At 48.7% G+C, this 24,035-nt stretch overlaps 1 protein-coding gene across 6 annotated transcripts in view; it reads left to right on the top strand.

The window, feature by feature from the left end:
- SAMD4A (sterile alpha motif domain containing 4A) overlaps positions 1-24,035 on the top strand; it is a 229,323-nt gene that overhangs the window by 190,930 nt on the left and 14,358 nt on the right. For 5 of the 6 annotated variants that reach the window (XM_033187980.1, XM_033187983.1, XM_033187985.1 and 2 more), the window contains 5 exons: positions 5,717-6,050; positions 9,749-9,834; positions 15,384-15,502; positions 20,222-20,423; positions 21,699-21,825. In XM_033187980.1, the coding sequence (XP_033043871.1) occupies positions 5,717-6,050; positions 9,749-9,834; positions 15,384-15,502; positions 20,222-20,423; positions 21,699-21,825 (868 nt within the window). Of the gene's footprint in view, positions 1-356; positions 461-5,716; positions 6,051-9,748; positions 9,835-15,383; positions 15,503-20,221; positions 20,424-21,698; positions 21,826-24,035 lie in introns of those variants that run through there. The other variant, XM_033187986.1, reaches the window with a different exon arrangement.

Raw genomic sequence — 24,035 nt, 5'->3', positions numbered from 1 at the left:
TCAGAATACCCGAATGTTTGGACATCCTGTGTGTTGTCCCTGCCTAAGCTGACGAGCTGGGGCGGAAGGGAATCTCTCTCAGGCATCCACTGAGGACTTATCCCCTGTCCCTCCTCTCTTCTCTGGAACCCCTAACTCCTGCTTTGCAAGGGAGTGAGTTGTTTGTAACCTGTTACCACTGACGGCACCAGTGGCAGACTCAAATCAGCCATTTCTCAGGCATTCCCAGACACCGTTGGGCTGATGATGCTGTTGGGAAAAGAGTCATCTGCCCCTGCCTTCCTCCCATATTCTTACCTCACATAGATTTCTAAGGAGATAGCTGGGGCCCCGCCCATAGTTAGTTCATAATCAGTGGTGGCTGTCTGAGCTCTGTGTGCAGAGCTCTTTTGTTCAGTTACTGAACCCTTATCAAGCAGCTGCCTGGGACTCAATTTGCCCCATCCACTGGAGGTTAACCGTGAGTCATACATGGCTCCTGCCATGGGGAGATGGGGACATGCATTGGGACAGTTAGATATGGCACCATATTATCTCACAACTCAGTCTGATCGACGTCATCACCATAGCAGGTGGGGAAGCTTTCTGAGGTGAAATAGACCGCTGTGCAGTGATGAGGTGGGAAGCCTTCAGAAGAGCAGGATGCTGGCCGGGAAACTCATTAGGAAACTATAGCAAGTCTTGATGGGACCTTGAACCAAAATAGAGGCAGTGAGGATGGAGGAGGAGGATAGAGATCATTTAGAGGGAGTCCAGTGATTGTGACGAGGCTTGGGTTTGAGTGTCACAGCATTTGGGGACAGAAAAGATAGGAGAAGTGGGGGCAGGAAATGGAGGTCCATAGGAAGGGTTGAGTGTGAGGTGCCTGTGAGACACGCAAGTGGAAGTGGCAAGTCAGTGGCCAGAAGTGCAGGCCTACAGTCCAGGAGCCCCACAAGGTTTGAAAGGACCGATTGTGCGTCGTCTGAGTGTAACTGATAATAGGTACTCCCGGGAAGTGTGTGTCAAGAGCGTGGACAGGCCCTTAGGAGCACTGTAAGATATGGAGGGGCTGAGCAATAATATGGGCTGTGCTCGCCCAGAGGTTCGGGAGGGTTTGAAGGAAGGAATCCCGCCAAGTGCCATGGTAGTGTCACGTACAATGGAGACGAAACACTGTCCTCTGAAATTGGCCCTCAGCAGGTCGCTGTGCCATGATGATACAGGTTTCAGGGGAATGGGAGGAAACAGAAGCAGAAGCCTGTGACCCATTTGGTGTGAATGGGTGAGTGGCCATGGGGTACGGAATTGTAGACTTCTCAAGATATATGGTGGAAAAGGGAAATTAGAATGGTCACTGGAGCAGATTTTTCAACATTTATCTTGAGTAATGAAAATGTTTCCACGTGGTTTTATTCACCATCCTGCCTTTTCAATTCACTCTCAAACTGTGAAGCTAAGCCATGTTCTGAGCCTGGGTCCCTGGCATGGAGGAAGGAAATACACACACACACTCACGCATTCACCTCACTTCCATGTATTGCTGCTTACAGGAGGAGAAAATGCTTCTCTGTAAGCCTGTGCCTTTTCTTCAGACACATCCAGATCTTGTCCTCTTGGGTTCAGATCTGAGACCCCCGATTCCATCAAGTGCTGCAGAGAAGCAGCAGAGAAACTTAATATTAAATGCTAAATATTCCCGGAGTAATAATGCCTTATACTAGTAAGGTACATTGTATACTTTTTAAAAATGTTTCACCCCTATTGGTGGATTTGGCCCGTACAGCAAACTTCCTAAGGTAATCAGGAGAGCTGCTGGTATCCTGATTTTAAGAAAAAGAAACTCGAGTGAATCCAAACTCCTTAGCAAGTTGGTTCGTAAGGACTTGGAAAAGCTCTTGAGCTTCATCTCACTGAGCCCTGCTCGGCCATGTACAGCGTCCTTTCATCCTTTGTTCCTTTCCTGCTGTTTCTCCTTTCCTGAAACATGCAGTGGTGGTCAGGGGTCCCTCTTATATGTTCCCACAGCTCCCTGCCCTGATGCCCATCATACCATGTGGGTCCCAGAAACTATAAGCACCTTAGAGCAAAGATTATGACTTAATTTGTTTTCATATCCCCAGTGTATAACAGTGCCTGGTTGATGACAGGGCTCAGCAGCTGATGGGTGCATGAGAGGAGGAAAGAACAAATGCGCTAGATACAGGAGTCCTGTCTATTTGAGAATCCCAATTCTTCTTATACAAAGGGAAGGATGGAGTTAGAGACACCACATGAGTGCTGGGGACACTTCGGCTGCTCAAGACTCTCTTTTCCAGCTGGTTTGCAGCTTGTTGTTGTCATATGCCCAGGAAAGGCACTGAACCAACCTTCCTCCGAGACCCAAGTTAGCCACACCAGGGCTGGTATAAGTCAGGAAGTAATTTCCTTCCTGCTTGTCTCCTGAGTGATGGCTATGGTCAATGGTGGACCAGACTTCCCGCTATCTGATCTCAAAGGAGCTCCTCAGCTTTGTAACAGCACGTTAGTTAGTAAACAGCTTCACTGTGCCTCTTTGTGTTTATCATGTGGGATTATATTTTCTGTATGAAAGATCAGTAAAGACTTGGGTGGATTCCCCATTTTTTTGTCAACGTGGAGAATTAATTCTCACAGTTAGTCAAAGGTGCTAGATTGATTTCCATTCTGGCCATTTCCCTGTTCCTTCTCAATTTGGGCACTCTGTTTTGAGTTCAGGAATTCATTTTTAAGTGTCAGGAACATGACCTGATGGTCACAGTGCCATGCTACTGATGCCAGCTTGATCAGGGGATGAGCTAACTGGTTGTAAGCCAAGTGTTATCTTTGAGACAATGGCTTGATGTCTATGAGGGAAAAACAAAATTCTACATGATTCCTGGGAAGTTATATTTTATAGAAAGTGTCCAACGTTATTCATTATGTCTTTGGTTTCTTTTTTGATTTTTGTTTTTATTGATTGATTTTTTGGTGTGGTTGCCTCCAATAGAAGAATCAGATAAGATTTGAATGGAGCATGCATATGTTTCCTGTTTGAAGTCTCTTCACGTAACCAAAATCAACCAAAATCTCCTCTCACCACTAGCTGGAGAAACCTTCTTGCCATGTGACAAGAGCAGGCAGGGGTTTGATGCAGTTGACAGAGTGTCCCAAGCATGCATTTGCTCATCCCATTGACAGCAGCTGCATGAGATGGCATGGCAGGGATCCATGTGATCACCCCAGTGTGGCTTTCCTAGCCCCTCTTCATAGGGAAGCTTCATCCCTCTTTTCCCTTCCCCTCCTTAGTCAGGGGCTGGACAAGGAGGTCAGTGTCCCCCGCAACCCAGGGGCTGGTTGGGCCATTGGCAGGACCTCAAGGTAGGATCCCGGGGTCCCCTAGTTAGCACGCAGTCTGATCAGAAAAGGTGGTAAGTGCTCTCCTGGCATGGGTCAGCTAGCTCACTTCCCTGTGCCTGCCCTGGTCACATCACCAGGTCAAGTCAAGGAAGCCAATCACATGATGATATCTAGATGCTGGGAAAGGGCCGGGTCTACTGTGGGCAGCAGGGAAGGAGTGATCAGGAGCATGCCTGACTGCTGCAGAGACATCTGTCATGTGTAGAAGGAAGGTGGCAGACGCGAAACTCTCCTAAGAGAAAAAGGGACTTTCTCCCCTAAAATAGGCTGAACAGTGGCCCTGGCCAGGTTTGAGAGACAATTCTGGTGGCTAATTAAAATTTCACTTCCTTCATAAACCCTTCGTGCCAACTAGGCTAAGGCATAATCCAGGCTCCACTTCCCACCCCTCCCCGCCAAACAAAGCAGGTTCCTGCCAACGACAGGGTGTGGCTGTTGGTGTTCTTCGCTGCCCACAGTTGAAACAGGCACATTCAAGACTGCCGTCCGCAGCTTTCCTTTTTCTGATGGATTGATTGGAAATGTTTGGGTGCAGAAATTATCACATTTCATGTGTTTGCATTCCCTGACACCATCAAGCAAGTGTAAGAGAGGACCCCAGGAATGGATTGGATACTCATGCATCAGGCTTTTTAAAATGTCCTTGCTATTCTGAGCTCTCAGAAAATTAGATACTTTGGGCCAGGTGCAATGGCTCACGCCTGTATTCCCAGCACTTTGGGAAGCTGAGGCAGGCGGATCACCTGGGGTCAGAAGCTCAAGACCAGCCTGGCCAACATGGTAAAACCCCATCTCTGCTGAAAATACAAAAATGAGTTGAGCATGGTGGCACATGCCCGTAATCGCAGCTATTCAGGAGGCTGAGGCAGGCGAATCACTTCAACCTAGGAGACAGAGGTTGCAGTGAGCCGAGATCATGCCACTGCACTCCAGCCTGGGCAACAGAGTAAGACTCTGTCTCAAAAAGAAAAAAAAAAAGAAAGAAAAATTAAATACTTCATAAATAATCGGGGCCCTGATTGTCAATGTCCTTTCCAGGTCCTAGGAAGACCTTGATGTGGACAAACACAGGGGGAGCAGCTTTGTTGCAGAGGGTCCACCCCAGCCACCATGCCAGGCAGGGTCCCAGGCTCCTGAGCCCCAGCCACGCTCCAAGCCACAGTGTTTGGGCCTCTGTGAGCATCTGGCACCGAGAGAAATATCTATCAGAATCAACCTTTATTTCTGTTTTTAATAAGTAGTGCCCAGTATATCAAACTATATGTGCAGAATGATCCAATGTTATTATACAACACATAAAGACATGTGTATATTATATTACAGTTCTATACATATTCTTCTCCAGAATGATTCTTGTAAAACTTGGCACTCCCTTGCTCAAAACCTTCCCTGGTTTCCCATCTTAGACTAGATTCCAGCATCCCTGCCCCGGCCCAAGGCCTCCAGGCTCAGGCCTAGGTGGCTGACGGGACACCATTGCCCACCTGCTCCATCGCAGGCCTCCTTGCTGTTCCTCACACTCCCCGCTCAGAACCTTTGCCCTTGCTGTGCCCTTCACCTGAGGCGTTTCTCCCCAGGATCCTCATGCCCATGCTCATTTGGGTCCTTGCACCAATGTCACCCTCTCCAGGAGCTTCCCCTCACAGCAGCCCCGGCCCATAGCACAGCCCCTGGCATGGTCTAGTTATCTCGTGGCCGGATGTCAACTCCCTGGGGAACCCTAAAGGCAATGAGGCAGCTACGATGTGCTCATTTTGTACACAGGGAAACTGAGGCACAAAGTGGTTAAGCCATTTGTCCAGGGTCACATGGGAGTGCAAGAATCCAAACCCCAGCCTCTGACCCAGAGTCTCTGCTCTTAATCGCTACCCTGTGCTGCTTGTGTCGTGGACTGAGTGAAGGTGTGAACGGGCTATTTCATCCAGAACAAAGCATACACAGGACACAGAGCCATCATGTCACCCAACTTTGTTGTACAGCTTCTAAAGCGTGTGACTGTAAAATGTATAACCACATTTTACAGAAATGCACCGAGGGAGGCAGAAAAGGAAATACACCAAACTGTTTTAGTGGTCATCTCTAGATAGTGGGATTTTCTGATGGTGTGTATTTTCCTCACTACACCTATCTGTATTTTCCAATTTTCTACCTGGGCCAATATTAGAATGATGAAACGAAAGTGGTCCCTTTTTCCAAAAACATCCTGATGAAGGTACCAGCAGCCACGAATCCACGAGCTCAGGGCAGGGGAGGACAGGTACAGGGGTGGACGACCCTTATTCCTGAGCCTAACGGAGGTCTTCCTGCTCTCCTCCTCCAGGACATCATCGAGGGGGGCAGCCTGCGCGTCCCGCTCCAGGAACTACACCAGATGATCCTGACTCCCATCAAGGCCTACGGCTCCCCGAGCACCACGCCCGAGGCTCGCCCCCGGGAGCCCCAGGCCCCGCGCCAGCCCTCACTGATGGGCCCCGAGAGCCAGAGCCCCGACTGCAAAGATGGGGCCACAGCCACTGGCGCCACGGCCACCCCCTCAGCCGGGGCCAGTGGGGGGCTCCAGCCGCACCAGCTGAGCAGCTGCGATGGGGAGCTGGCCGTCGCCCCCCTGCCGGAGGGGGACCTCCCCGGGCAGTTCACACGCGTCATGGGGAAAGGTAGAGCCCGATGTGCCCATTTCTTTTTTCTTCTCGGATCCCACTAACCAGAGCGACAGGCTCCTGGGGGCTTTCCCTGGGTGCTGGATAAATTCCCTGTCCAAGTAGACATCATTAGCTCCATCTTACAGATAGGGAACGTGCAGCTCAGGGAGGTTAAGCCTTTTGTGACCCCCGGAGACCTACTCCTTAATCCCGGCTCCTTTCTCTCCCAACTCCCTCAGACCAGGGGATGCCAGCCCTTTTATGACAGTGCTCATTGGGCCAGTGGACCCTTGTGGGAGGAAGGTGGGAAGAACTCCGAAAAAGATGATTTGGGAACAAACCATTCGCTCAGCATCTCACCCTCTCCCCAAAGCAAAAGTGGCAGAAAATGAGTGACAAACTGAAGGGGCGCAGACGCCTTTAGCCAGAGCCCAAAGATCTCCCTGTGCAGAAAGATGCCAGCCTTAGCAGTTGCCTGTCTCCTCACCACTGAAGGTGTTCTCTGATGTGGCCAGGGTTGGAAGATTCCCAGCATGGAACTGTTTTGTTCTCATTCTCCCGTGTCTGCGTTTATATTCTCTCTTCACGGCTGGCCTGCCGTGCGAAATGCTCTAGTACGAATAACTTGCATTTATTTAACTTTTCCTCTGTAGCAGACACATGCTTTACCTATAGAGCTTACTTAATCCCCAAGTTATCCCATTTTACAGAGGAGGAAACTGAGGCACACAGGCTAATTAGCCCACCTGAGCTTACACAGCTGATGGCAGGGCTGGAATTTGAACGCTGCAGTCTCTCCATCATGCACATAGTTACCACTGTGCCTTCTTATCAGCTCAAGATAGAACAAGGTAGAGTTTCATCTGATGGTTCTCTCTGCTCTTAGGTGACAAAATCCAAACCTAAAGAGTCATGTGTCATCTAGTGTCTCCTTGTTACCTCCAGAGCCCTTACCACCTCCATTCTATACTCTTTATATCTTTGAGTTCTATGTCTTTGAGTTCTCAAAGATATAGACTTTATATCTTTGAGACTTTATATCTTTGAGTTCTCAAAAGTTTGCATATTTTCTTGGCTTCTGAGACTTTGTACACATCTCCCCTCTGCCTAGAACCTAGGCCCCTGCTAGTTTATACAAAGCCTTCATCCTTCGTGTGAATTACAAGATGGTGCCCTGTCTGAGTGGACACGGCACTGCTAGCACTCACCTTGGCATGCACTTGTGTAGTGCACAGCCTGCACATCCACATGGGACAGCCTTGCCTATAACACTCTTTTCCTCACCCCCTTCCCTTCACCTGGGTCATGCCTCCTTCTCCAGGTCTTAGCCAAGTCCTCACATGCTCCAGGAAGCCTGCTGATCCACTGGGCTGGGTGAGGTACCCCCTCTCACCTGCCTCACGTCCCCCTTTACTTTCCTTGTCTTAGCCCAGTTCACACTAGACTGTAATTGCCTGTTTGCTTGACTGTATCTTCATTAGTCTGCAGCACAGTCAGACCACTTTTAATAGCTACTCAATACCCTACTTGTAGCACAGTGCTTACAGTAGATGCCTCATAAGTAGGTAGTGCAAAACTTGAGCGATGACACCAGTATCTAAAGTTAGGCCTTCCCACAGACCATCCAAGCATACATGCTGGGTACGCGCCTGTCGGGGAGGGTAGAATCCACAGCGTGGTCCTTTGGGTAAGAGTGCCCCTTTCTACCTGGGCTACCCTCTGCCTTTTCTGGGGCAGACCCTTCTTTCCATATCCTCAAAAATATCCACCATTAGAATAATTTTTGCTTGATCTGGTGTCTTACAAGACATCGTGATTATTTTCTAACGTGGTAATGCCGGCACTTTTCCTTTGGAAGGGGAAAACAATTTTTTCTCTGTTATTGTCCAATATTTCAGACCATTTTAAAAAACCCAGTTTGCAGTAAGAGCAACTCCCACCCTTCCACCACCCACCTTAAGGCATGTCCTAAAAAAAGACTTAAATTCATAGTAATCTGGTGGAAGAGATGACTCACAGCTTCCCTTGGAGCTTGATGGCCAGGGTGGGCCCTCACTCTCCCCCACCCACCCCTTAGCTGTGTTGGATTAGAACAGATTTCCCCATGGGTGAAGACACAGCTCCGCCAAGCCCAAGTGGAGCAGCTACTGAACACGCGGTACATTGCCCCACTTCTTAAGAGACCCACACTGCTATGGCACTGCTTCTTTATGTTTTAACTACTTTAAAGGAAACTGTAACGCCCGTTCACACTCAGCATACACAATTCAAATGAACAAAATGGTGGAAAGTGGAAAACCACCCTTCCCCCACCCCAAACCCTGCCATCCTCATTCCCAGGGAGAGTCACTGTTAAGTTTTGGGATATCCTTTCAGAAACTTCATCATCATACATAAGCACATGAATATTCACTTTTACACACACGCAGACCTTATTTACATTATTTTCTGCAGGCTGATGGGTTTTTTAAAAATACGATAGCCGGGCACGGTGGCTCATGCCTGTAATCCTGGCACTTTGGGAGGCTGAAGTGAATCACTTGAGCCCAGGAGTTCAAGATCAGCCTGGGCAACATAGTGAGACCCTGTCTCTCAAAAACAAACAAAAAACAAAGAATAAAATTTTAAAAATATATATACTTACAATATTTCTGTCAATACAAATAGCACCATCTCAAAGTTTTTTTAAAGGTGGCATACTATTCTACTGTATGCATAAACCGTAATGTATTTAACAAAGTCCCAATTAATAGGCAGTGAGGTGGTTTACAAGGTTTTGTTATGACAAACAATGTTATACTGAAAGTCTACATGCAAAGGCAAGAAATAAATGGGATTGTGTAACCAAACGGCCATGCAGGGTTAGGGACAGGGAGGAATGAAGTATGATGCCAGGTTTCAAGCTTGGTCTCCTTGAGTGTCAGGCATTTTTTACTCTCTGGTTGACTCCTTTTGTCCACCCATCTCCACCATGGCCCTGTAAACACGACTAAGAAAGTCGGGGAATCGTCACCTCTATGATGAGACCAGAACGGGCCACAGTAACGTAGCGGTGAGAAAGCCAGTGCATGTGTGTACTCTACCCGCAGACTAACTCTGCTCCATCCTCATTAGCACTGACTTGAGTGTGTAGGTGAGCCTGCGCCTATGTGTGCATAAATGTGCATATCACTCTGAGAAAGCAACCCTCTGAGGAGTGAGTAGCAGGCCTCCTGCGCATGTGCACACCCACACACCTCCCCGTCTCCAGGAGGTGCCAGCTCGTTCCTCCAAACACAAACGCCACTGCCTCTGCACCTGGCGAGGGGTGCGCGCTCATTCATAAAATCACGGAGGCTGCTCTCTCTGACAGTGTCAGGGTCTTGGATGCTTTTGAAGCCCCTCACACAGAGCCACTTTCAAAGACGGAGCTCAGGACGCCACTATTCACTGCTGTGTTCTTCCTCTCACGAAGTGTCTTATTGCAGAAGGCTTCACATAGAATGGCACGACTGGCATTAACCCAAGGGGTTTCTCAAGGCAAGGGCTCCCACGGTGTCTGAGCCTTTGACTTCTGTGGAATGAGGAGCCTCTTGGCCTTTTTTGTGAGCCTTACATAAAGCTGCAGACACACATACCTCTCAGAGTGTTGGTCCTGAAGGGAAATGAGAGTCAGGTCCCAGAGATTAGAAAGGGGTGCATTTTTCTAATTCATCTTTTCTTTTTAATTACAGTGTGCACACAGCTCTTGGTCTCCAGACCCGATGAGGAAAATATAAGTTCTTATTTACAGCTCATAGACAAGTGTCTAATTCATGAGGTGAGTAGTGACAGGTTTTACAAAACCAATTTTTTGTTTTTATTGCTTAGAAAAGGTTCTCAGAGTTTCTGTGATGTGATCATTTTAGTCTCCAACAACTTGTTTTTGAGTGGTGGACAGTTATTAATAATAGGTTGGGCAGAACTAGGTTATGACAGCCTCAAACCCAAACACAGCTTGAACATTACTTTGGTGTCCAAAAATTTGCCCAGACCAAGTGCTCTGATGTGCAGCGAACGCCTGAGATGACTTCTGGCTGGGGAAGCAGCCCCGGGTGGCCAAGCCTCGCAGGATAACACACGAGCCCTGCTGCTTAGCCCTGGGCGTTTTCAAGTCTTTTAAAAATCTTGTGTTGAACTGTTGGCTTTTAGCTCAGGGAACTGGAGAGAGGAAGGGAGAAAGAGAGCCCGTAAAAGAAATAACGAGTGTGTGTGTGTGTGTGTGTGTGTGTGTGTGTGTGTGTGTGTGGGCTTGCGATTGTTATAGGAATCATATTTGCTATATATCCTTTTGGAGGAGGCCTGAGGCGGGCTGCAGGTGTGCCTACCGGACTCTCAGGCATAGTCTTCATATACAGAGTGAGACAGACACTTGGGCATGGCGGGCTAGGCAGCCATCTACACTGGTGGCTGTCCCTGAGGGGCATGTAGGGAGAGGGAGCTGCACCTCAGACCTAAAACTCCAGTGGCTTCTTGGGCACCCCTCCCTCCCCACAAAGAGCTGCAGAGGCAAGGCCTAGACTAGAGAAAACTTGGGACCAGATAAACCTACGGTGGTGAAGTCTTTTTGTAGGATTTCAATGTGAGAATAAGATGGTAAAGGAGCTGGGGCGGTGGCTCACGCCCGTAATCCCCACGCTTTGGGAGGCCGAGGTGGGAGGATCACTTGAGGCCAGGAGCTTGAGACCAGCCTAGACAACATATCAAGACCCTGTCACTGAAAAAAAAAAAAAAAATAGCCAGGTGTGGTGGTGCACACCTGTAATCCCAGCTACTCGGGAAGCCAGTGTGGGAGGATGGATGGTTTGAGCCCAGGTGGCCAAGGCTACAGTGAGCTATGATCCTATCACTGCATTCCAGCGAGAGCAACAGAGTGAGACTTGTCTCGGGGGGAAAAAAAAAGATAATAAAGGCCCCAGGCCTCCTCACCTTTGCTGCATTGGCAGCCAGTACTCCAGGAGTCCAGAGGGCTCTGGTGAAGGGAGATGCCCAGCACAGCAGCCAGGCCCCTTCTCCACTTCCCTCTCACGTTCTCACCCTCCCAGCTGCGGCATGGGCCCTGGGCTATTGAAGGTCCCACTCAGTTCTCAGGGCCCTCATCTGCTACCCACACTTCACATACAAGGGTACAGTTGTCCTCTGGGATTCCATCCCAGCTCCCCCTTCCCCACTTCCCCAGACCCTCATTTTTGCAGCTTCTCCTCTTGGCCGTATGGATTCTTACATGCCCAAGCAGCTCTGGCCAAAGCTGTCAGTGTGACGACGGTGACCAGCCGCCTAGGTTGGGGGCTCAGACATGCCATCCTCTGAAATGTTCAACTGTACCAAAGTACTGGACTTTTCACTGAAGATAAAAATGTTTTTTCCCTCTTCAATGGCTTCCCTAGAGCACCCAGGCACTGTCCGAAGCCTGTATTGAAGGCTCATCTGTGACTTTGTTTCAGGGACAAGGCCTTCTCCCCACAAGCCTTGAGTAATCCTTTTCTATTTCCAATCCTGACACTGGACTTGTTTTGGCCAGGAAAAAGCGACGAAGGAAGAGAAGGCAAGAACACAGTGAAGAATGTTACAACTCGTTCATTCCATAGATACTTACTGAGCACCTAGTCCCTGTCCCGAACTAGGCAGGTCACAGTAGTGAGAGAAGGGGTGAGACAGAAAGAAACAGACCATCACAGCCATGATGAGAAGGCCTCTGATAAGGTCATCCCTGCGTTCTCCGGAGCACAGAGGAGCAGCAGCGGGCACCAAACCTGGAGCCAGAACAGGGCATTTCCATGGAGGAATCCTCTCCACACTCAAACCTGGAAGGCAAGCGAGAGACCTGGTGGTAGAGACTCGGTTCGTAAGGAGGCAGAAGAGAGCGATGTCTGCAGGGCTCCGTGTTTTGTTGGGAAGTAGGACATTTGTGGGTGGGTTGGGGCAGACAGCATGGGGAGGATTTCAGCCTCTGATAAAAGCAAATCGGAACTCTGCTTCCTCTCCCATGCCCGCTGTCAGCCTTGATATTGGAGGACGAGGTACTGTCCACCTTGCCTCAAGACAGCTGAGCACCTGAGTGCTTCCAGCTGCCCGTGCCAAACAATCCACAGGCTTCCTAACTGTCCCTCGCCAGCCCTGTAACTTTGGCCTGATGCTTCTCGCTTTCCCGCCGTCCTGCGTGTCTTCCCTGGGTATCCTGGCTCTGGTTTTGTTTTTTCCCCTTTACCTCCGTGCAGCCCCAAGTGATCTCCTCTGATTGCCCAGAGGGGCCTCTCATGGCTGGGGGCCCCAGGCAGGAAGGAGCTGGTGAGGTGTCTGCTTGCTAAGTTCAAGTCAGGATGGAGGGGCCTGCGTGCTGCTTTGGAAGGGAAAATGTTGTTCAGGGCTTTTTATGATTTTAGTTTGAGAGAGAGGAAAAGCGTCTGAATAATTTTCCATAGCCTCTGGTTATTCTGTGTGGGCAGAACACGCCCTGCCTGTGAGGCCCCGTGGAGGTGCACAGCCTCCATCCTGGAAGAAGGTTCACCCGGGCGCAGAGAGACAGGACGCCCTTTCATAGCCCGGACATGCTGTTCCTTAGCTGGCTTGGAGCAGGGAAGGTATTAACTGGGCCAGGACACCTCCCTTCCTCCCCAGGACGGAGGGACCGAGTCCCCAGAGTCATGAAAGGAAGGAGAGGGAAGTTCTGAATTTTATTTCTGAGACCAGTCACTTTGACTCCTGAGTTATAATCCCAGGCCTCTGGGCACTTCACTGGGCACTTGAGGTGACTCTGGGAAGAATGGCTCTTGCCTCTTTATGAACCTTTTCATCCAGCCACATACACTGGGACACCATAGCCATCTTCCTCCAGACAGATGCATTGGTCTAGGCCTGAGAGGGCCAGAACTCTGGAGTGGTGACTAGGAGTGCCCGGGCAGTTGCTGGGCATGAAGCCTTCCCTTCCCCTCCAGGCCCCTCAGGAAGCTGCTCCCCAGCCCAGCTGGGGCTGCAGTGAGATATTGGGCATCATAGCCAATGCCGATCCCCTGTAACTGAGCACTCCTCTGTACGTCAGGAACCAGTGTTCAGAAACTCCTGGAGCCAGCCGCGACCCAGCACCACAGCCCCAACTGGGAACTGCCCCCCACTGTCATTCAGCACTGCTAAGGGGCTGGCTCCCATCTGCAGCTCTGAAGGAAAGGAACCCCACCGCCCACTGAGGTGCTCAGGGAATGTGCTGCCCTCCCTGTAGAGGCACCAACATTCCCACCTTCTCGGGTGCTGTTTCCCACCAGGGAAGATGTCATGTCTATAATGGTGTCTTAGGAAGCACATCCATGAAATGAGCCCTTTACTCCTTTGTCACTTGGAAACTCAGGCCAGTTGTCCTTCAGGCTGGCTCCAGATCAGCTCAGTATCATAGTTAAGAGACCTTGAAGTCATTTGCTGTGTGCTGTTTTTGGAGTGCAAGGTCATATTGAATGTCTAATGTGATGAACAGCCGTCTACCACCACCAAACGGCCGGTCTGTGCAGTCCGAAACCAAACCCGTGTGACACCTGTGAGTGGTATCTATTGAACCATTATTAAGAGTGAGGCACATTCCAGGTATTCTAAGTGTTTTTCATGTGTTATTTCATTCTCACAACATCCTTTTGAGAGAGAGATTATCCTCAGTTTCTAGGAGGCACTGAGTCTTGGGTAGAGGGGCGTGCATAAAGGCGTGCAGGGATTAGAGCCCTGCCCGTCTGCATCCAGAGCCTTCCTCTGGCCCACAACTCTCCTCCCCAGGTCACCCTGACCAGCATGCCCACGTATCCTCACACAACATGTGACTGAATAAGCCAGTCAGAAGCAGAAATGATCCCCTCTCGGTGTGAGTCCAGCAGAAACGCTCGCCTTTCACCCGGTGTCAGAGGTCCTCACGTGTAGCAGGACACGCAGAGGGAGCATCACCAACCAATGAGCAGGACTGTGGAGGAGAGCCATGCCCTCGCCTCCTAGCCTGCCTTGATGCGTATTCTTAGTGGCATCTGGCTAAGGTCACCCGGGAAGAAGGGGTTTGTAAGTCCTCAATGACGTTTCTGCCACGTGATTAACATTCTTCTGCTTTTGTCCACAGAGCTCTCCTGGTATTTAGGTCCTTAAAGATTAAGCATCACTGGGGGACAATTAAGCTGTCATTTCTTTTTCTCCATTTAAGGAATCTGTTTCCTTTATGGGAACTAGTCATTTAGTCTGTTACTGAGTAATATTTTATTACTACTTAAAAGAATTCATGCCTTATTGACAAAACTACTTCGGAATCTTCTCTCCATCCTTGTTACTGCGAATCAATCAAATCACATGGATTTCCAACAGCACGTGTTCTAAGTTACAGTTCTAGGCACTTGGCAGGGGATTCATATGTGACATGGTGTCCTTACCACCTAGAACACCCCATGTTCACGCTTTACCTGCAGCAGAATTACCAGGGCACTTGCTACAAACACAAACTCTCTAGACACCCCTTCAGACCTACTAAATCAGGCTCTGGGCATGTGGAAGGGAGCCCATATATCTGAATTTTGACTGTCTCCTTGGCTAATTCTAATATATCATGAACCTGAGAGTTCCTGCCTTGGAGACCCCTAACCCACATAAAGTCCTTTCCTAGTCTGTGGCAAGTACAAAGGCTAAACGCAAAAGGAAATATAACATAGATACGAGTTTGTTACAGGGCAGTAGGCAAAACACACACACCAGTTTTACTAGAAAAGAGTTCTGAAGGTATCAGACCTACATATTTTCCTGAACTTTAGAGAAGGTTTAAGTCAGGACTGGCACGCTGGGATTTTTGTAAGGCAAGAGACCCATTAACTGGGGATTTCTCAACAAAGTCCTGAAACACAGAGAATATAGTCCATTCTCTGACACCCTGTAGACCACTCTAGGACGGCCACACACCATCAAGCAGATTGATTTTTGGAGTGGTTGAGAATTTTCATTGATTATGAAAATGCAGGGGGGCCTGCAAAACCCAGAGCATTCACCAATCAATTTTGCAATTCATTATTGGTTAATAGAGTCCGGAGTAGAGTCAGGAGGGAGGGGGAATGTGGGTATGGATCTGCCAGAAATATAACCAAAAATAAGGGTTATCAACAGTTTGATGCATGTACCTTACAAAGCACCTCCAATGTCAGATAACTTAAATTTTCAAAGTAGGCAGCTCCCAAATTAAACTGACTACTGTTTGGACCAGGTTAGAAACAGGTGAAGAAAAGGCAACTGCAGAGACTCCAATGTTTTCCCCTATTAATTGCATGTTTCTCCCTCTAATGCCAGGCTGTGTCACCCATTTAAAAGTCCTGTTTGTTTTTGCAGGCATTTACAGAGACACAGAAAAAAAGATTGTTGTCATGGAAACAGCAGGTGCAGAAGCTCTTTCGGTCCTTCCCTCGGAAAACCCTTCTAGACATATCAGGATATCGACAGCAAAGAAAGTATGTTGGGATTTCATTCTTTGTAATGCACGGTGGTTCCCCTGGCACCTTCTTGCCTACCTCGGTTCCTGGGGCAGGAATATGGCAGGGCACCATTCCTTGTTCATGAAGATGCCCTGTGGCGAGTTCCAAATTGCGTTACTGAAACAGGTGGGGCTGGGAAAAGGCTGTGAGAGCGAGCACTCCCAGGGGAAGAGCTGAATGTGAGCTTTTGTAACTCCGTTTGCATTGTTAAAATGATGGTAATAGTCCGGATGGGTATCAGAGGGGAGAGTGGGTATGATTTAACAAATGCAGGCAAAACACAGGATGGCTTACCCACAAAAGGGGGATCTGAAAGGATAAAAATGGGTTGTTCTATCAGCACCTTAAGTGGTAATTTTTTCCCCCTTCTAGCTGTAGACAAGCTAATTATAGTTGGTGGCAGGGTGAAGAGCCCAGGGCTAGTCTATTTTGGTCTGCAGTCTCACAGTGGAGCAGTACAATTCTTGATTTTTTCATAGTACTTCAGCTTCTTGCACGCAGTTAAAAATAAGCCTGGTTGTACTTTAGAACCCATTACCTTAATATAGTTTTAAATTGAGGAATCCAAATGCATCTTAAAGATGAACTACAGGGACAATTTGTGGGAGAAATTAAGGGTAGAGGAAGGGTTAAGCCTTCAACAATGATAGGGAATTGTTGGGACATAAGGGAATGAGAATGTAAACATCCTGAAAAATTAACATTCTATTTTACACTTTTAAAACATGAGCAGATAATGTCTTCACTTGCACCTGAAAGGTTCTGAATGCGTTTCATTTCTTGGTGCATGTATAGAAGCTCTTTGCCTGTGGTGTTAAAATTTGGGGCACTTATTTGCATAGGTGCGGTGCCTTAAAACATCACTGTTTTGTATTTAAGGGAGATGAGGCCAGTTGGAGTTTGTGAAAAGACTTCATGAAAGATTAATTTTAAAATTGAAGTGTGATCACATTCTAGCATATATAACGCTTATTTATTAAATAAACATTTATTTAGCACTTACATATGCCAAGTGGTATCCAAGCACTTTAAGAATATTAATACATTTAATCTTTGTGACAACCATGTGAGGTAGAGCTGCTGTTGTTGACCCCAGTTTACAGACAAGTTCGTAGGCAGCAGCATCGGGGATTTGAACCAGGCAGGCTGGCACCAGCTCCAGCTCCATGCTCTTAACCCTGTGGAAGCCAGACAACTCTCATGGTCTCAGGCTGATGAGTGGAAAAGATGGTTCAGGCAAAGCGACACTTCAGGACCAGTTCCCTGGCCCCAAGCTCTCTGGGGTTGCCAACCCTCATGGATTGGACTAGACTATCTCTGCCCTGAGGATTCCCAATGGCCCAGATGAAAGGCAAGGTCTGCTTCCTTGGCCTTCTGCCCTGGGGCCTACCCCTATCCCAAGTGGCTTTTCTCTAAGAGCAGCAATACTTTTCCCAGGTGAAAAGGTTCCAGACTCCTCTTGCAACACCAGGCCCTTGGGAGACAAGTTCCAAGAGGAAGAAGGCATTTGGAGGTTGGAGATGAAGATGGGGCTTTTAAGCTCTTTGCTGCTCCTCCAAAAGGCCCACCCTGGCCTCTGTCGGCCCTGTGTTGTCATTGGTCCATATCTGAGAGCCTTCTGGAGGTGGAGCAGGGGGCATGAACCTTGACCTCTCCAGGGTGTTAGTAACACTTGGATTGGGCTAACCCAAGGTTTGCCAGATTGGAGTCCTAATGGACGTCTTTTTATTGATTAGATAAGAATGAATCGCTTGTGGATATTCAATTGGAATTGGAATTCAATTCAAAATGCTGGAAGATGTTTTATACTCATAAGTATTTCCTCTGGGATCTTTTTGTGCTATTAATTTGCTTTGAAGACCTCTTTCTCCAATAATACAAAGTTTACTGCAACCCAGCCCCTGCTTGGATTATCACAAATCCCACATTAATTGATTCTTATTAATGTTACTTTATCAAAGACTTTTCATGCATTTCAACATTTCAATGTAATGAAACCAGATTTAGAAATGTAAGGCAAGAGAATGAGAAAGGAAAACTTGCTTTTGTCACTTTGTTCTCTCCCCAGAAAGCATCGATGATTTCATTAAACCTAGCAATCTTAAGTAATCCAAGCATTCACTCTGGTTGCCAGCAGTGGCAACCCTCTGCAAAGCTGGCTTTGTAACAACCCTCGAAGGGTCCTACCATCAGGAGAAAGATGGCCTAGCCAGTCTAGGAAAGCGTGAGAGTAGGACATGATGGATCCTACCCTCTCGCTTTACTCCCCTCCCCTATACAGCCGAGTCCTAAGAGTCCCTGGATCCCTCCTTTCTCCAGTGACTAAGTATCCCATAACAGAGTCCTCTGCCCAGATTATATTGCTTAAGAATACAGTCTTGCCTTCCTGGAAGCACATATCATTTTAGCATCACTCATTGACTCTGTATTTTGCATATGAAATAACTTTTTAAAAATCCAACCAAAAAGGAAAGTGAGAAAATGCTATCCACACTAAATAAGGAAAAATCATAGCAGAATACTGAATCATCTACCAGGTGGCCAAAATTCCGACTTCAGAACTCAAAGGACTAGTTTTCATCGTTAAAAACAAACAAACAAAAAAAACACTCGGCCCTTGTCTCTACCTCACATAGTCAGATTGTCCTTCCACCAAAGGAGGTCTCTCATCATGTGAAATTTATTCTACCCCTCCTGGCCCTGAGTTCTTCTTTCAAACCAAAAAGTCTTAAGCCTTAGTAAAAATAAAAACGAAATTTTTAAAAGGGAAAATAGGAGAAAAAAGGAAGACAGGCCAAGATAAAGATACCAAGAACCCGTGAGTGTCTTCCTCACCACCTTTAGAAGAACTTCTGACCAGAATCTAGAACTCTTTCCATGGCCACCAAAGCCTGGAAGTAGAAAGGCACAAGCCCAGAATTCTCCCTCCTGCCCCTTCTCCCCCTAGGAAATTTAGGAATTCTGGGGAGAAGAGAAACTTATTTTCTGAGATCTGCACTGCTGGCTCAGATGCCCCTCCCCCTACACACAGGCACAGCTCTGCTTCTCAGGAAATGACTGTTCGCAGGCCCCTATCACCCTCAACTGGTTCAACTACGTCAGCCCAGCTTCCCGGAGTCTCCCCACAGGCTTGGTACAAACCTCCCGTGTCGCTGGAAAAGCAGATCTCTTCCATCTTGTGGCCACTGGAGGTAATGCATTTCGACTTCATCCGTGAATGACTAAAGCTGACTCTTCTTGGAAAGAATGTGCTGGTTCCTGAAACCCTGCCGGCTGCTGTGTAACCTCCCAGACCTGAGGCGTGTCGGAGAGGATGCATTCTTCAGTGCTGAGGTCAACCAACCCAACGGGAGCGCCGGCATCTGCATGTGATGCTAGGGGCTCTGGCAGCCTCCCTGCGCGGACCCAGGAGAAGCATGGACCTGCCCTGGCCTTGATGCGGCCCACTCTGCAGGGAGGGCCTGTGGAGTGAAGGCAGTTTGTGTCCTAGGTCCAGAACATTCGCAAACATCATCTCCGACCTTATATCCCTCGCCCCACAGGTGGCATCGGCTCTCCCATTCGAGGATGCATCATGATGGTAGAGACTCATTGGTTCCTTCATTTAACTGCATTCCCTGTGCAGAAACTGATTCAGGCACCGGACATGCAGGATGGATGAGGACAGACATGGAGCTTACATCCTGGTGGGCCTCACAGGCTTCTCCAAGTCTGCCACACAGGCTGAGGAGAAACAATGATAGGATTAAAGAAGGGAGCACTGGGACAGACCCAGTTCTGACCCTGGCTCTGCTGTTTTCTTGCTATGTGGCCTCTCGAGAGCATGTGAGTGTTCAAGACCTGTGTCCTCATCTGCAGCAGGATGGGTTGGAGAAGATGCGGCGGGGAGGCGGAAGAAGGCAGAGTGCTGGTGAACCTGCTGGGCCTGCGTGCCAGTGCTGCCCCCTGTTGGCTGTGTGGCCTGTGCACAAGGATTACACACAGTTTTACTTCTCCAGCTAGAAAGGAGAGAGCACCTACTTCACAGGGTTGTTGCAAGGATCGAAAAATAATGTCGAAGTCCCAGGAAGTTGCATGTGATATAGCCTCTCAGATGTTAGCTGCTGTTTTAATTATAGTTGTTCGCTGGCACAGAGCTCCCTGTAGGCCTTACAACTGTCAAAGTATGAGCTAGAGGCGGGGCACGGTGGGCTCATGTCTATAATCCCAGCTCTTTCAGAGGCCCAGGCAGGAGGATCATTTGAGCTCAGGAGTTCCAGACCAACCTGGGCAACATGGTAGACCCTGTCTCCAACAAAAATATAAAAATCTGTAGTCCCAGCTACTCAAGAGGCTGAGTTGGGAGGATCGCTTGAGCCTGAAAAGTTGAGACCAGCCTGGGCAACGTAGTGAGACTTCATCTCTACAAAAAAAAAAAAAAAAAAAAAATTATCTGGGCATGGTGGCACATGCCTGTAGTCCCAGCTACTCCAGAGGCTGAGATAGGAGGATCACCTGAGCCCAGGAGGTCAAGGCTGCAGTGAGCCAAGATCTCACTGCTGCACTCCAGCCTGGGTGACAGAGTGAGACCCTGCCTCAAAAAAAAAAAAAAAAAAACACTGAAGAGACCCCCAAGGCAACATCCCACAGGAAGCCTGTGGCTTGAAAAGGGCTGAATAATAACTGATCATCTCTTCCTTCTCTCTTGGCTCTCAGTCGAGGCTTTGGGCAGTCCAACTCCCTCCCGACGGCTGGCTCTATGGGCAGCGGCATGGGCAGACGGAACCCGCGCCAGTACCAGATCCCCTCTCGGAACGTCCCTTCTGCCCGCCTGGGCCTCTTGGGCACCAGTGGATTTGTCAGCTCCAACCAGCGCAACACCACAGCTGCCCCCACCATCATGAAACAAGGAAGACAGGTTTGTTCTGCTCCAAGGAGGGAGGAGTATGGCCAAGCCAAGGCCTGAGGCTGCAGATGTCCCCCCAGGTGACCCCAGGCTGGGGAGAGAGGCCAAGGGGGACTATGCTGGGAGCAGTTGCCACCATTCCTCAGAGGTAACAGCATTGTTTGCGTTGTTCTCTAAGAGACAAAGCAACCCCATAGCTGTGCTTAGGATGCCCAGAGGACCACTTTAACCTTGGGGACCCTGCACAAGAGGACCTTTGGAAAGAAATGCAAGACCTATTTCTTCCTTGCCCCATGCTTAACCTTCTACCTCCCAAATCTGGGCTCCAGGAGAGCCTGGTACTTAGAGAACTTTCTTTCCCTTTTTATCCGTGGCAAAAAGCTCCCTTGTATTAGTCCCAGCTCTGGTGGAGCATCCACAGGACATAGCCTGAGAGAGTGTGCCGGCGGGGAGAGTTAACACATTCTCAGCCTGCCCAGAGGTTCTTGCTGTGCAATTTAGAGCTGACTTCTCTGGCCCGTCGCTCATACCCTTCTAGCCCCAGGCCTCACCCCCGCCTAGTGCCTTCTGCCTGCGTGCCCAGAGCTTCTTGAAGCTCTGTGGGTGGGGATTAGCATCGGAGGGACACAAGTAGGTCTGAGGTTCTGGGGTCTCAGGAGAAACTAAGGGATGACAGATCCACTTAAAAACAGGAAAAGGGCTTCAGGCAAGATGGGCAGGATTCACTCCCCAGGGTACCAGAAAGCCCCGTCTTCTGACCATTGTCCCCAGCCCCCAGATCAGTTCAAGAAGACGTCACTGCTGGGACACACAAGCTAAGCTGTGCCAGCTCATTGCCAGCTGAGAGGTTCTTTTCTCTCCCCCTCGCTTTGAAGTACATTGTAAGAATCTAAAAAAAAAAAAAAAAAAAAAATCAAAATGAGAGCCCTGAAATAGTTTGTGCTCTTCGTTGCATACATTTATAGAACTCCCCCATTTCCTAGAAGAGTGGCAGGGAAAAAGCAAAAGCAACAACTGGGATAAAAAGAGTTTTGCAGACAGGGAGAGAGGTGTCCAGATGAAGCTGAGGCTTACAGCAAGGCCAGCACTGAGGAGGTGAAGAGAAATTACAGTGAATGGAATCTAAACCCTCTCTGTAAATATGCAGATGCTAGCGCTGGCCTGCAAGCCCCTTTTCTAGAAGTTAGAGTTCTCCTGGGATCTTTGCCTCCCAAATTCTTGCTGGCAGCTCTGTTCAGCCCCCAGCGGGGCTGAACTAACGAGTTCCCCTTTTGCTTTTCTTACTAGAACCTGTGGTTTGCCAACCCCGGGGGCAGCAATAGCATGCCAAGCCGCACCCACAGCTCAGTCCAGAGGACCCGCTCGCTGCCCGTGCACACTTCCCCACAGAACATGCTGATGTTCCAGCAGCCAGGTAGGGCTCGGCGCTTCACGTCCCCTTGACACGGAGGGGAGGCCAAAATAGATGCCCCAGCGAACCCAGCCGGAAAGTGCTTAGCCTTGACTGTCACCGTGCATTCTTTGGAGCTTATAGAAGCCTTTCCTTTTTTAAACTGTGCCTTGCCAGCATGAATAGCGGCGGCTTGGCTGAGAGCCAGCACGTGGAGCCCCAGAGTTGGTTGCAATCTGATGGGGATATTTTTGATACTAGTCATATTTCTAGATTGATTAAACCAGAGATAGCACAAGAGGGCTTTGGTGGTGGGGAGGTGGGAGGGCTCCATGTGTAGTGTATGTGTGTGGAAAGAGAAAGTGAGAGTGAGACAGAGAAAGAGAAAACTGTTGATGCTGAGACCTTCCCCCTGGTTTGGGCTTTTCTTGCAAAGTGATGACTGTTGTACCAGCCATCTTTCCTTTACTTGGTTAAAGCGCAATTTAGCACACTTCAAGTCAATTTCAGCTTTCACCATGCTTCCTAAAACAGAGTGGTTGGAATTATGCACAGCTAATGAATACTTGAACCCTTTCTCTATGCAGGCAGCGATCTTGTAGACTTTGTAGACTCCAAGAGTAATAACAAGCCACCCCGGCAATTATACTGCACCTATCTGGATGGACCCCCCCACCCAAGGCAGGCAAACCAGAGATGTGTTATACCTGTAGGAAAATGCCCTGGACAGTAGAAACGCTCTGTCTAGTAAGTCCTATCTGTAGGAGTTTAAGGAAGGGAAGTGTCACTGTGGCCTGGAATAGGCAAGGAAGCTTCTTGGAATTGGAGCTGAGCTTCAGGGCACAGCAGAGGGTAGAGAGAGGGAAGGCAGAGTTACAGAGTGCAGGAGCAAGACCGCAAAGGTCCAGAATACCACAGCATGGCCCAGAAGCCATGGCTGGTTGAAGGGTCTGGCTGAGGTAGCAGAAAGTGGACCCAGGGAGCTGTAAAGGTTGTGGCCCATGGTGGGGGACTTTGAATCCAAAGCTGAGGAGCTTGGACTCTGGCCACTCTCCCTGGGGGGATTCCTCCATGTGGGGGATTCCGAGTAGAAGTCAGGCAGGAGGATGCAGGATGGCAGGGAGGTAGGCTGAAATTGGGAGACCAGGGAGGAGGAGGACGCTGAAGGAGAGGACCCGCCGCTGGGAATGGCATGTCAGGGAGGGGAGCGACAGCCACCCAGTGCAGAAGCCTGCTCACATTGCTTCTTGACTTCCAAAACTCCTATTTGCTCACTTTTGTTTTAAAGCTCCTTTTCTCCATTTCTATACATGTAGCTATTTTTCTTCCTGGGAAGAAACATGACAACATTTGGGGGTTGTGAAGGCTTTTTCCCGGGGTCCTTTCCTCCCATCCTCTGTTTTCACACAGAATTATGTAGAATCCATTCCCAATAAAAGAGATTCTGGACAAGATTTGAAGAGGTCCTGCACACAAGGAGATCTTTCACCTTGAATAGGTCTTTCACCCTGGCCTCAGTCTCACCAGCAGAGTGACCGCGGTCTTCAATTCTTTATACCTTCTCAAGGCCTTCTTGATTTTTTCTCTTCCTGCCACTTTTGCCAGTTCTCAGCCTTCCTCTTTGTTCCTACTGAATCTTCCCTGAGCTTTCTCCATCTGAATTGGGAAGACTAGGTCCAGACAGTCCCCCTTCTAAGAGCTGGGTCATCCCGGAGCACTTTGGGTTTGTTGATAGAATCTTCCACCTATACCTTTGTTTCCGCTCCACTATTTCACAGCAGTGCCAAGTGGCTGGCTTGTGCTCAGGGCAACTATGAACCTAATATCATTTTCACTCTTCATACGAAGCCTCTTGTTCCTGTGGCTAAAGAATCAAATAATACAGAAGGACCTGTAAGCAAAAGTGACTGTCTCTCTCCCCTCCCCTTCCCAGCCCACAGGCACAACCCCTTTAAGCAGATTGTAGTTACCTACAAGTCTCTAAATAATGTGCTTCACATACTGGACTTAAAACTCTGGAACCCTTTGAGTGTTCTTTTTAACCTCTCAAGTATTACAAACCCACTTCCAGCAAGGCCTTAAAGATCCTCACACAGCATTTTTAATAACAGCCAAAGCACAGGGAAAAGCCCGCTCTAAATTTCCTGATTGCAAATAAACCATTGAGCGCTGGACAGGAGCCACTCCTAGGGCCTGCCCAGCACGCTCAGCACCATGCTGGGTGGCTCCTCCAG

Source organism: Trachypithecus francoisi, unplaced genomic scaffold (assembly GCF_009764315.1).
Source record: "Trachypithecus francoisi isolate TF-2019V2 unplaced genomic scaffold, Tfra_2.0 Lachesis_group3, whole genome shotgun sequence".
Taxonomy (NCBI): domain Eukaryota; kingdom Metazoa; phylum Chordata; class Mammalia; order Primates; family Cercopithecidae; genus Trachypithecus; species Trachypithecus francoisi.
The sequence above is the reverse complement of the archived record's forward strand: the minus strand, read 5'-3'. Positions and strand labels throughout refer to the sequence as shown.